Source organism: Sinocyclocheilus grahami, unplaced genomic scaffold, assembly GCF_001515645.1.
Source record: "Sinocyclocheilus grahami isolate Dianchi unplaced genomic scaffold, SAMN03320097.WGS_v1.1 scaffold1260.1, whole genome shotgun sequence".
In the NCBI taxonomy this organism is placed as follows: Eukaryota; Metazoa; Chordata; class Actinopteri; order Cypriniformes; family Cyprinidae; genus Sinocyclocheilus; species Sinocyclocheilus grahami.
Window position 1 is genome coordinate 321,918 of NW_015506439.1, and position 11,675 is coordinate 333,592.

Genomic DNA, 11,675 nt, shown 5'->3' on the forward strand with positions numbered 1-11,675 from the left:
CCGCCGTGACAGAGCGGGGGGGGGGGGGGGGGGGGGGCAGGCGCCCTGGCCGGGATCAGGGAGCTATGGCAGATCAGGCAGTTCAGGTTGCCATGGTGGAGCAGGGGACTCAGAAGGCCATGGCGGAGCAGGCAGTTCAGGTTGCCATGGCGGAGCAGGGGACTCAGGAGGCTATGGCGGAGCTGGTAGCTCAGGAGGGCATTGCGGATCAGGGGACACAGGAGGCCATGGCGGATCTTCCAGCCTTAGCCGGCTCGGCCACGGGTATATGGTCCCCCCCCCCCCAAAAAAAAAATTTCTTGGGGAACTCTAGGAATCCTGGGGGGCGCTCTGGAGGAGCGGGCACTTGAGGGCACTCCGGAGGACACTCTGGAGGGTGCTCTGGCGGGTGCTTTCGAGGAGCCGGCTTTGGGGGGCGCTCTAGAGACGAAGGAGGGCTGGACGGGACCAGCTGAGGCGAAGGAGACTCAGGAGACGATAGAAAGCTGGACGGGAACAACGGAGACGAGGGAGAGCTTTCTCGAGCGCATTCTGGAGAGAGGATAGGGGCTGTGAACTCCGGGGGCAGCGCCATGTCCATCAGCGTTGAGCCCTCGGCGGCCGGCGGGCCTGAATGATGATCGGCCGGCCATCTTGACTTCTGAGTGGTTGGCGAGCGAGACTTCGGAGCAGCCGGCGGGCCTGAGAGATGATCGGCCGGCCATCTTGACTTCCAAGCAGCCGGCGATCCTGGGCTGAGGACTAGGGAGGAGCTTAGGAGAACATGGGGATGCCTCGGTTTGGGCAGGTGGTCGGAGCCGTTGGCGAGGTATGTGTGTGTTCCTGGTGCGAGGTGAGCTGGGGAGGCACGGCTTGTTCCAGAGGGGGCTGGACGAGGAAACTTAGAATTTCTATTGACTTCTTCCACCTCGAAGTCGGAATTATTTAAATAGAGAACGAGATTAATCAGCTCGATCTGGGGAAATTCACATGTGGAGAGATCACAGCAGATTATATCCTCGTCCAGCCCCAGCTGGAAACACGCTCCAAGTGACATGCCAGCTCTCCTCGTTGGAAAGCGCAAGGAATTCCTCCACATATCTCTCCGACGTCCGACCACTCTGCCGCAGCGCACACAGCTTTTCCTTAGCCATCATCTTAATTTGTTATGGGTCCTGGATTCTGTCACGTGGTTGTGGTAAAGCGCTCGAAGAACGAGTAAACGTAAATAGACTTTAATTATAACTTCAAACACAAAGAACAGGAGAACTGAATAGCATCAACACACGTAGACCAATAAATCAACAACATTAATTTACTAAATAAATTCATTAATAACTGAGGGCAAACTAAGGAGCAAACGAGATGATTAATACAACACAGGTGGGAACTAATGAAAGATGATTAACTAAATGAGCAGGAAATGAACCAAATAGGGGCAAACAGGAACTAGACAGAAACGTACACGTGACAAAATGACATTCATTCATAAATTTGTATGACCTTATGTTCACACTGTGGCAATACAAACGGAAGACGGAAGCCAAGGAATGCAGCACTGAAATTGGGTGGAGCTACAGAAGGTCTATATAGCAGTGAAATCATGAAATCAAAATCATGTAATAAAATAGTTACACACAAATGTGGGATATAGCTAAACAGTTTGATTTGAGTATATGTTGTTTAAATACAGGAACAGGTCTGGCAAAAATAATAGGACATCAATTTGTAGCATATTTGAAACCTTGTAGTGTCAGTAATAGGGTCAGTAATACCCTTATAAGGACACAGATCAACAGGTGCTGTGAGAGAGAGATCATAAATCATGATCATCAGGTTAAAGAATACACATTTGACTGGGAAATAAGAAAGGTCAAATAAGCAGAATTCTTTTTTAAAAACTGCTCAGAAACCGTGACATTACCATACAAATGTAAGAGGTACAGAACAAATGTCCAAAATGTATCAAAATATTGTATTATTTCTCACTGGAACAGAAATATATTTCATCCAAAAGGGATACTCCCAAGAGAACAAGCCAGTGTATAAAGAGAAAGGAAGGGTTGGGACTGAAAACTAGGAGAGAGAGAGAGAGGGTGGGAGGGAAAGAGTGAGGGAGGGGGAGAGAGAAAGAGAGATCTGCCAGAGGACAAATGGGAGGAGTCAGAGATGTGGTGCGTATGATGTCAGCAGCTTGTTGGATTGAGGTGCTGCGCCCTGCTGAGTTTAATCCAGGCTGATTAGGAAGCAGCAGGCAGTCACCTGTGTGAATGCAGAGAAGTAGCTAAAGGTAAACTAGTGTAGCCTGGGTCTGCTGCTCTAATGATAAATAATCCAACACAAGAAAACCCACAAGGAAAACACCCTTAATCTGTAGTTGAGTCTGAGTGGACAAGGAAATAAACGGAAAAGAAACTCAACGTTCAGAGCAGGGAAGAAACTTGAAATGACCTTTTAATAGCATCTGAGGAGAGTCAAGGGCATATTATTGTCATTTCAGCATTTTTAATCTGCAATTCAAAACATCTAAAACAATCCTTTGGCAACTGCCTGGTCACAATGTCCACAAATGGAATAAGTATGGCTTTAAAGCTCCAGTTTGGACTTATTAATTACGAAAACCGTTACTTCACAGCAGAGGCATTTGGGTTAAAGGTAAATGCATCTGGAACCAGCATGACGAAGAAACAGATCTGGACCCTGGAGCAAGATCAGGACAGCCAGGTGGTTTTCTTGCGCAGTCATCTCGGACGTTATCTGGCCACAGATAAAGATGGCAAGGTGAGATGTGAGGAGGAAGTGCCAAACACATCCTGCCGTTTCTTGCTTGTGATGCAGTCAGGTGGACGCTGGACCTTGCAGTCTGAGCCATATTTGCGCTATTTTGGAGGCTCTGCAGAATATCTATCCTGCTTTGCCCAGACCATTGGAGAATCTGAACTGTGGGCAATGCATCTTGCCCTTCACCCACAAGCCAACCTGCTAAGTGTATCCCGCAAGCGCTACGCACGCTTGTCCACCAGAGACAACAAACTCTGCATGGACAGCAACATCCCCTGGGGCGTGGACTCCCTGATCACTTTGGTCTACCTGGATGAGAAGTACAGTCTGAAGACTTGTGACAACCGCTTTCTCAGCAATGATGGTAAGCTGGTAATGGAGCACAGGCCTAACACTAGTTTCACCCTCGAACTCAAGTCTGGAAAGCTGGCCTTTAAGGACTGTGAGGGCAAGTTTCTCTCACCAACGGGCCCTACTGGCACCCTGAAGTCTGGCCGCTGTTCAAGGCCAGGGAAAGATGAGCTCTTTGATCTGGAAGAGAGCCACCCACAAGTTGTTTTCCAGGCAGCCAACAAAAGATATGTGTCTATTCGTCAAGGTAACCAATGATTATGCATTTGTTAGCACATAGTGTCATGGTCATTATTATTGGTCTAAAACTGTGGTTCCCAACGCTGTTCCTGGAGGCCCCCCAACACTGCACATTTTGCATGTCTCTTTTGTCTGACACACCCATTTCAAGTCTCAGAGTCTCTAATAACGAGCCGATGACCTGAATCAGTTATGTTTGATTAAGGAGACATCCAGGAACGTGGCTGGGAACCTCTTGTATTAAACAGTCATTCCCAATTGCGCTCCTGGAGATCTACCTACCTGCAGAGTAGTTCCAACTCTGCACCAACACACCTGTCTGTAATTTACATGTGCTCTTGGCGATCTTATTTAGCTGGCTCAGTTGTCTTTGATCAGGGTTGGAGTTTGTAGAAAGATCTCTAGGAACAGGATTGGGCAACCCTGGTTTAAAACAATGTGTAGGCATTCAGCAACATGGCTGAACATGACAAAAGTGGATTCTTGAGGTGGTCAGTCTACTTTCATAAGACTTTAGCTTGTTCCTCTCAAAACTGATAAAAGGTTGTCTGCTGATGTTCAGTAGTGCTAGAATTATAACACACTATTGTTTGCTTAGTTGAATGCAGTCAAACACACTTGTCATAAAACATGCCTGAACATTTGGAGATAGACATGCAGCATTTCCAAAACCCTACAGTGCAGTCATTTCATGGATGATGCATGTACGCATTACAGAATCTCAGAAAGTGAAAAGATGGGTGCATGGTCTTCTGGCAAATTTAATTATCTGTGTGTGAAGCAACCAATTTAATTTGTCATATCCACTGTGTTTCTTCAGATTAAAGCAAACTCAAATGATTTGTCAGACATATCCTTTCGCACATACAGTATCTCACAGAAGTGAGTACACCCCTCACATTTTTGTAAATATTTTATTATATCTTTTCATGTGACAACACTGAAGAAATGACACTTTGCTACAATGTAAAGTAGTGAGTGTACAGCTTGTATAACAATGTAAATTTGCTGTCCCCCTTAGTGAGTACACCCCTTAGACATTAATAATTTGAGGCGACAGCAAATTTACACTGTTATACAAGCTGTACGCACACTACTTTACATTGTAGCAAAGTGTCATTTCTTCAGTGTTGTCACATGAAAAGATATAATAAAATATTTACAAAAATGTGAGGGGTGTACTCACTTCTGTGAGATACTGTATTTAAAGAGACAGTTCACCCAAAATAAATTATCATTTTTGTAATATTATTTCACCATTATGCCTTCCAAACCCCTTTGTTTTTATGTAATACAAAATAAGAAATTCTGAAGGCTGTGCTGGCTGCTGTTATTTACAATGAACAAGTACTAAAGTTTCGAATTTCAAAGAAGACACAAAGCACCATAATGGTAGGCAAAAACTTTTTATTTTATATTCTTCACCTCCAGTGGGCTGTTATTCAACTGGATCAAGTAGGTGAGCCGTTCTTCAAAAGTGGAGTGTAATTTGTCAACAAACCATTCAGGCCTGTTTCATGAGGATCAGCTGATTTTTCGAAAAGATCAGACTCAAATGAATGTTCAGTTCTCAGGTTGGATGTTTCTAATGAACGAGTGTTTCTAATGAACCCAATTTTGGGGTGAGCTAGGGAAGATATCCCTATTCTTGGAATATGCTGTAGCCCAGGGGTTCCCAGTCCTGTTCCTGGAAATCTACCTTCCTGCAAAGTTCAGTTCCAACCCTGATCAAACACAACTGAACCAACTAATTGTGATATTCAGGAGCACTTGATAAATGCAGACAGGTGTGTTGGATCAAGGTTGGAACTGAACTCTGCAGGTAGGCTGATCTACAGGAACATGACTGGACAGCCCTGATGTAGCAAATACTGTAAGTCATATGGTCCACATTTGTGATAGGCCTACTTCTCTGGTGCCGTTGTGGTCCTCATTTATTGTAATCGCATGGGAAAAAAGCAACCAGTACAATTCTTCAAAGGTGTATACCAGGGTTGTCCAAATTCTGCTCCTGGAAGGCCGTTGGCTCTCTGCAGAAAGTTCAGTTAAATACACCTGAACCAATTAATCAAGGTCTTTAGGATAACTAGAAACTTCCAGGCAAGTGTGTTGGGCCAAGTTGGAGCTGAACTCTGCAGCACGTTGGCCCTCCAGGACCAGGATTTGACACCCTGCCAAAGAAGAAGGTTGCTTTATTTTTTTGTGTTGCTTTAGAACAACACAAGAGTGATAACTGAACAATTGAATGTTTGGGTGAGCTATACTATTGCTTTCAATGAATGAAACTTTCATTTGCCAAACTTTGCAGAATTTAGGGTTCTGCAGAATTTTAGGTAGTATGACAAAACAACTTCTAGCTTCACATGTGCTAATAGTGTTTGTTGGGAATCCTATAGGATAAAACAGACCTATTGAGTCCATTGCCCCTTTTTAGACTGTTTCAGAGTAAAGAGCAATACATCTGTCTCTTAAGAGTCATTCTGGACAAATAGGAGGGTGACATTTGATACAGAGGGGAAAAGGACAATCTTTGAACACAACTATGAGCCATTATGATCAATGGTTTCATTCTCATTGCCAAATAATTGCAAGCTCTTTGCTGCTTTATAATAAAGTAGAATACATCATTAAATCGCTTACAATAATGAATAGCTAATAATGCAAATGGTTTTCCACTACTTGGTTATAGAACCTTTACATAGTGCATTACAACATCAGTGAAAACAACATCACGGGCTTCAGTTGAAATTGTAAAAGGCTGAGTCTGTTTGCCTGAAGCTGAATGCTTCTTCCACCACTTGCTTATTAAACCCCTCTATGCATTTGCTTTTAGGAATTATAGCATCAGGCTGCTGGGGTGAGTGTTAGGGATTACTCCAGTAAAAGGCTTAAGAGACAGTCAAGGGATATTTCTGAAGAATCTAATTTGAATCTCAATCTCCACACAATCTGGTCACTTTGACTAGTTGGAACAGACGTAAGTTTGCTGGTAATGTTATTTAAACCACAGGTTCAGAGAGAGAGTGACAGAGATAAACCGGGTGATAAACTGGTTCAGTGAGACGCAGACAGGCACATTGTAAAACAGAGCACTGAGATGAAATTTCCAGTGAAAGCTGCCGTTATATTTTAAAAATCATTTTCACAGTTTTAACAAAATAATGCAGGCAAAAAGCATGTTTTCCCATTGATAGGCATTTAAAAGTAGCTGTGTATTGTAATGAAACTTGAGGTTGTAAATGGGATGCAGAATTGTATTTTGAATTTGAAAAGCAATTCAGCCATTAATTTGCATGTAAGGAAAATTAATTAACTATTATTATTAATTATTATTATTATTTTGATTTTAAATGGTAGTCTGAAGTGGATTTTCAGAAGATGGTATGAGCTAAATAAGAGACTAATAATCACAGGAGGAGACCAGTACAATCAGCTGTCAGTTTGGGTACAGAGTTTTACATTCAACAACCCAACACACTGTGTTTGTACAAATTCTGATTGCATAGTAATTTTGTAAAGAAAAGAGGCATCAGCTGCTGAGAAGCCATGAGAATGTCTTTGATTCCAGGTGTAAGCATCTCAGCTAATCAGGATGATGAGACAGACATGGAGACATTTCAGATGGAGATTGATAAAGAGACTAAGAAGTGCATGTTCAGAACCAACGGTGGAAATTACTGGACACTCGTTACTCACGGAGGATTTCTGTCCACGGCCACAGAAGCGTAAGTGTTTCCATTATTATCACAAATTACAGTGTTGATGCATTTCATAAACTAATGTTTATGAAAATAGTGAAAGATCTTTATTGTGTGACTGATAGAGAAGAAAACACCATGTTTGACATAGAGTGGCTGGGCCGACAAATTGCTTTGAGAGCAAACAATGGAAAATATGTCTGCACAAAGAAAAATGGACAGCTTGCTGCTGTGAGTGATTCTTTGGGTGAGTGCACACAAGTTATTACTGACCTGTCACTACTGAATACCCACTTAACATGAGTCAGATAAATCCTTGCATGTGTTTGGCAGGGGAGGATGAGCAGTTCATGCTAAAGCTGATTAATCGTCCAATCCTGGTCTTGCGTGGGGAGAACGGCTTTGTGTGTCACCACAAAACCTCCAATACATTGGACAGCAGCCGCTCTGTTTATGATATCTTCTCATTGCTTTACAGTGATGGCGCATACCAAGTAAAAAGTGAGTCATATTGCTATTGTGTAAGCTGTAACTGACCAGAGTTTCATTGAGCAGAACATACTCTTCTGGGTACATATTTGTGTAAATGTGTTTTTTTTTATTTTATATACAGGCGGAAATGAAAAGTTCTGGTATGTCTCCAGCAGTGGTCTGGTGTGCACAGATGGGAATAAACCTGAGGATTTCTTCTTTGAGTTTGTGGAGTATGGACGGGTTGCCATCAAGTGTCAAAATGGCAAGTACCTGCGTGGAGACCAGGGAGGCACGCTGATGGGCGACGGGCTCAGTGTGGATGCCTCGTCCCTGTGGGAGCACTGAGTGCTGTACCAGAGACCCACAGAGACAAAGACTCAAAGAGTAACAACAAGCTATCCTCCTGACACCTGTTCAACCAATGACTTTTCAGCAATACGTTCTTCATTGATGTATCTTTTTAGTTTTTGTGAGCATGTGAACTATCTGTGGTTTCATTTGTTTCTAATACTCAGTTCTCAACTCTGGCCCTAGGGATCCAAAAACACCTGCCTATAAGCTTTCTAGTTATCCTAAAGACCTTTATGAGCTAGTTCAGGGGCCTGTACCATGAAGCCAGATTAGCTGGCTAGCCAGGTAAGTTTCAGTTTAGTTTGCACCAATCCTGGGTTCTAGGTACCATGAAAGTGGCTTGGCTTTTAGCAGCATTCATTGCCTTAGTAACTTACACTCCACAGCTAACCTGCTCGGGGTCAGGTTATGTTCTGGTTTAGAGATCTCAAAGTGAAATTTGACCAATCAGCTTCAAGCAAAGTGACACGTCTGACACAATAAAGCCACTCCCCTAGTTTCTCTTACTCCAAATTAAAGGACGCTACATAGTAAAACATTTTTAAAGATAAAATTGTCTGAATTTAAAGATGATTATTTTTAATAATTATTTTATATGATTTATATAATTATTATACCCTTAATCCATTACACAAGCTAGCTTAGTTTAATAGTAATTATTACACTTTTATTTTAAATTAATATAAACAGATAACATGCAATATAAATACGTTTTAGAATCAATAGCTTTAAACATGACTACATATGAGCTTAGATTTTTAAGTGTTTTTATACCTATAAATATTATTAACTCTATGAACTGACTTTACAACTTTTACTTGCACTTATAAGGCAAGATGTTTTCTTTAAGTTTTCCTCTTTCATGGATAGATCGTTTCGAAATGTGTTTAAATTCTTCATATTTTTAAATATTTTAATCTTTGATAGTGAATTGCACTGACTTTCTCTCAAGAAGTGAATCACAGTTTCAAGGCATCTAATTGGCTTTTCATTATTGATGTCATTCTTTCATGTGCACGTGCTCCATTAACTCAGGATCAAGCCTGAGTTGACAGAGAAAGTTGATGATTAGCTTCATCATCAACTGGGGGTCCTCCAGGACAGGTATGAAAACCCCTGCACTAACTTTGGACTGGTTTGGTTTTGTCAACTCAAAGCTAAGCCTGTAACCCTGAGTTTGTTCAGCCACCATCATGGTACAGGCCCCAATCTGCAGGACCTCAGTGTCAGAGTTGAGAACCCCTACTATGGAAGTTAGTGCAGGGGTTTTCATACCTGTCCTGGAGAACCCCCAGCCTTGCACATTTTGTCTCCCTCATCTAACAGACCTGATTCAACTCATTAGTAGAGAATACAAGACCTGAATTGGGTGTGTCTGATAAGGGAGACATACAAAATGTGCAGTGCTGGGGGTCCTCCAGGACAGGTTAGTGTCCCCCTTTGCTTCATAAGATACTTTACAACCTTAGACTTTACTCTGTCATTTTTTAAATTAATTATAATTAGCTTGGTTATTGAGGCTGTTAAACTGTTCAGTTATGTGTCAAAGCTAACTGCATTGAAGTAATGTTAAAAATTGATGTTGGTTCCATATCCCTTTTGCACCTACAATTAAGGTTGAAACAATAGTGAGATTAAAAAAAAGGAAATTGTCACTGAATCAATCTTATGAAGTGATGATGGTTCAACATCGCTTATTCACCCTCATCCTCAGTTAATATTGAAACAGTGTTGAATTATCAAAAATTATCACTTTTGTTGAAACACTAAAAATACAACTGAAATGTCAACATAAAAAACATTTTGCCATCTTATGTACCATGTTAATGTTGAAACAACATTAATATTTCAACTACACTTCAATCATACTTCAGCAAATTCCTGACCATTTCAAAGTTTAGGGAAAACCTTTTAAAATGAAAATGACATTTCCAGTCGTTGAGTCATTTAGCTTTTTATTTTTTAGATTTATTTATAATCTGTTTAAAACAATCAATGAGAAAAGATACAGAAGATCAGTCTTTAAAAACTAAAATGGGACAACAAGGACAAAATGACAAAAGCACCATACAACCTCTAAAATCATTAGTTTCAGGATGCTTTTTTAAAGATCATTATTTTGTGTATTTGGTGTATCAGAATATGTTGCCATGCTTTAATGTTCAAAAACACATTATTTTTCAAACAGTACATTATTGTAGGTCCTCTATGCCCCACCTCTCTCAAACGCTTCGTTTTCTACAAAGTCCCTCCTTCCGACAAACGCAGTCTGCTCTGATTGGCCAGCTGACCCAGTGCATTGTGATTGGCCGAACACCACAAGCACGCTTCAGAAATTTAACACCCCTTACTATAATCACGAGCTTCATCTTTCAAAATAAATGTAAAGACAGAGCCCGAAAGGGGAACAGTCGTGTGACAGACACAGTGATGAAGCTGGTATGTGTTTGTATTACACAAGTCACGGTTAAGATGGTTGTGACCCTGTCTCTCTCTCTCTCACACACACACACACACACACACACACACACACACGATGCGCAAAACTCTGCATCTGAACAGTCAATATACTTAAACTAATAACAAAACAGTAGCTGATTCAGAAGCGCCAGATTGTCATAGCAAAGTCAGAATTACCTCCTCTCCTAGGTTCACGAAACGGTCATCCATAAAATGCATTGCTGTTCTGTTGTAAGATTCCTAAATGCTTGTAACACTCTAAAGAGAAAGGAAAACTTGAAATCGCATCATATGACCCCTTTAAAAAGCTGGCTTACATCAGAATGCTGCCTCTTTTCCTTTGGGTTCTCTGAAATCTGAAAAAGACAGCATGACGTCACCTAAGAGCAAGTCCATTCATTTGTTACACATACAATCAAATTCATGATGTTAATATGTTAAACACAATGATTCTAAATGGTATCACTTTAAATTGTAGACACAAGCATTTTCTGTAAAGCTGCTTTGAAACAATGTGTATTGTGAAAAGTGCTACACAAATAAATTGAAAATTGAATTGAATGATTCACTTTTAAATTACTGAAAAAAAACATTCTAACTATGATTATACTATGATAATTATGAAATAATGATATAGTATCATGAAATTATATTTACTCAAATCTATTAACACTTCTATATCAATACAGTTTCTTCAATTAACATGAATAAATAAAAGCACAATAGCAGGGGTGTCCAATCTTTTCAGCTGAGTTTATCTTCAACCCTATTAAACACACCTGAAACCGCTAAGTAAGGTCATTGGGATCACTGCAAACTTCCAGGCGGATGTCTTGGATATGTGAACTCTAAATTCTGCATGAAGGTGGCCAGCTTTGATGTATGGCCATTATTCACAGAAAAAAAGTATAGGATGTGAACATTATTCTATACATTTCTTGTACATCTTTTTTTGGGGGGGGTTAAATTTCACATACATAAGAAGGTCAGGGTCCACGCCAAATTTCATCCATTTGAGACTGAAAAAGAACCGCCACTGCTTCGGTCTGTGCAGCGCTGCATGAAGTCGAACACATCTATTTGTACCACAACATGATCGCTGTACCACCTGACCACTGCAGATTCATTTCACAGTTGATAGTGTCGCCATAGAAACGCACAATCCTCTCATAATTAGGCTACCTTAATTATTATGACATGGTGTGAACGCAGCATTCAGCTCATCCACCCCAATCTAACACACCTGAACAAGCTAATCAAGGCCTTCCAGTCAGATTACTAGAAAGCTACAGGCAGGTGAGTTTGATCAGGTTTGGAGTTGATCTGATCTCCTTGGATCTT

The 11,675-nt window shown here is 41.1% G+C and overlaps 1 protein-coding gene across 1 annotated transcript; it reads left to right on the top strand.

The window, feature by feature from the left end:
- The first annotated feature begins 2,164 nt into the window (after positions 1-2,164).
- On the top strand, positions 2,165-8,176 carry LOC107568593 (fascin-2-like). Its single transcript, XM_016254560.1, has 5 exons — positions 2,165-3,358; positions 6,920-7,076; positions 7,175-7,296; positions 7,383-7,550; positions 7,663-8,176. Exons 1-5 carry the CDS (start codon positions 2,539-2,541, stop codon positions 7,866-7,868), a joined length of 1,473 nt encoding a protein of 490 aa, XP_016110046.1. The 5' UTR covers positions 2,165-2,538; the 3' UTR covers positions 7,869-8,176.
- The last annotated feature ends 3,499 nt before the right edge of the window (positions 8,177-11,675 follow it).

Coding starts and splice junctions, on each gene's coding strand:
- LOC107568593 (XM_016254560.1), top strand. CDS start 2,539: ATGTCCACAAATGGAATAAGTATGGCTTTAAAGCTCCAGTTTGGACTT. Junction 3,359..6,919: donor ATATGTGTCTATTCGTCAAG/GTAACCAATGAT, acceptor CTTTGATTCCAG/GTGTAAGCATCTCAGCTAAT. Junction 7,077..7,174: donor CTGTCCACGGCCACAGAAGC/GTAAGTGTTTCC, acceptor TGTGACTGATAG/AGAAGAAAACACCATGTTTG.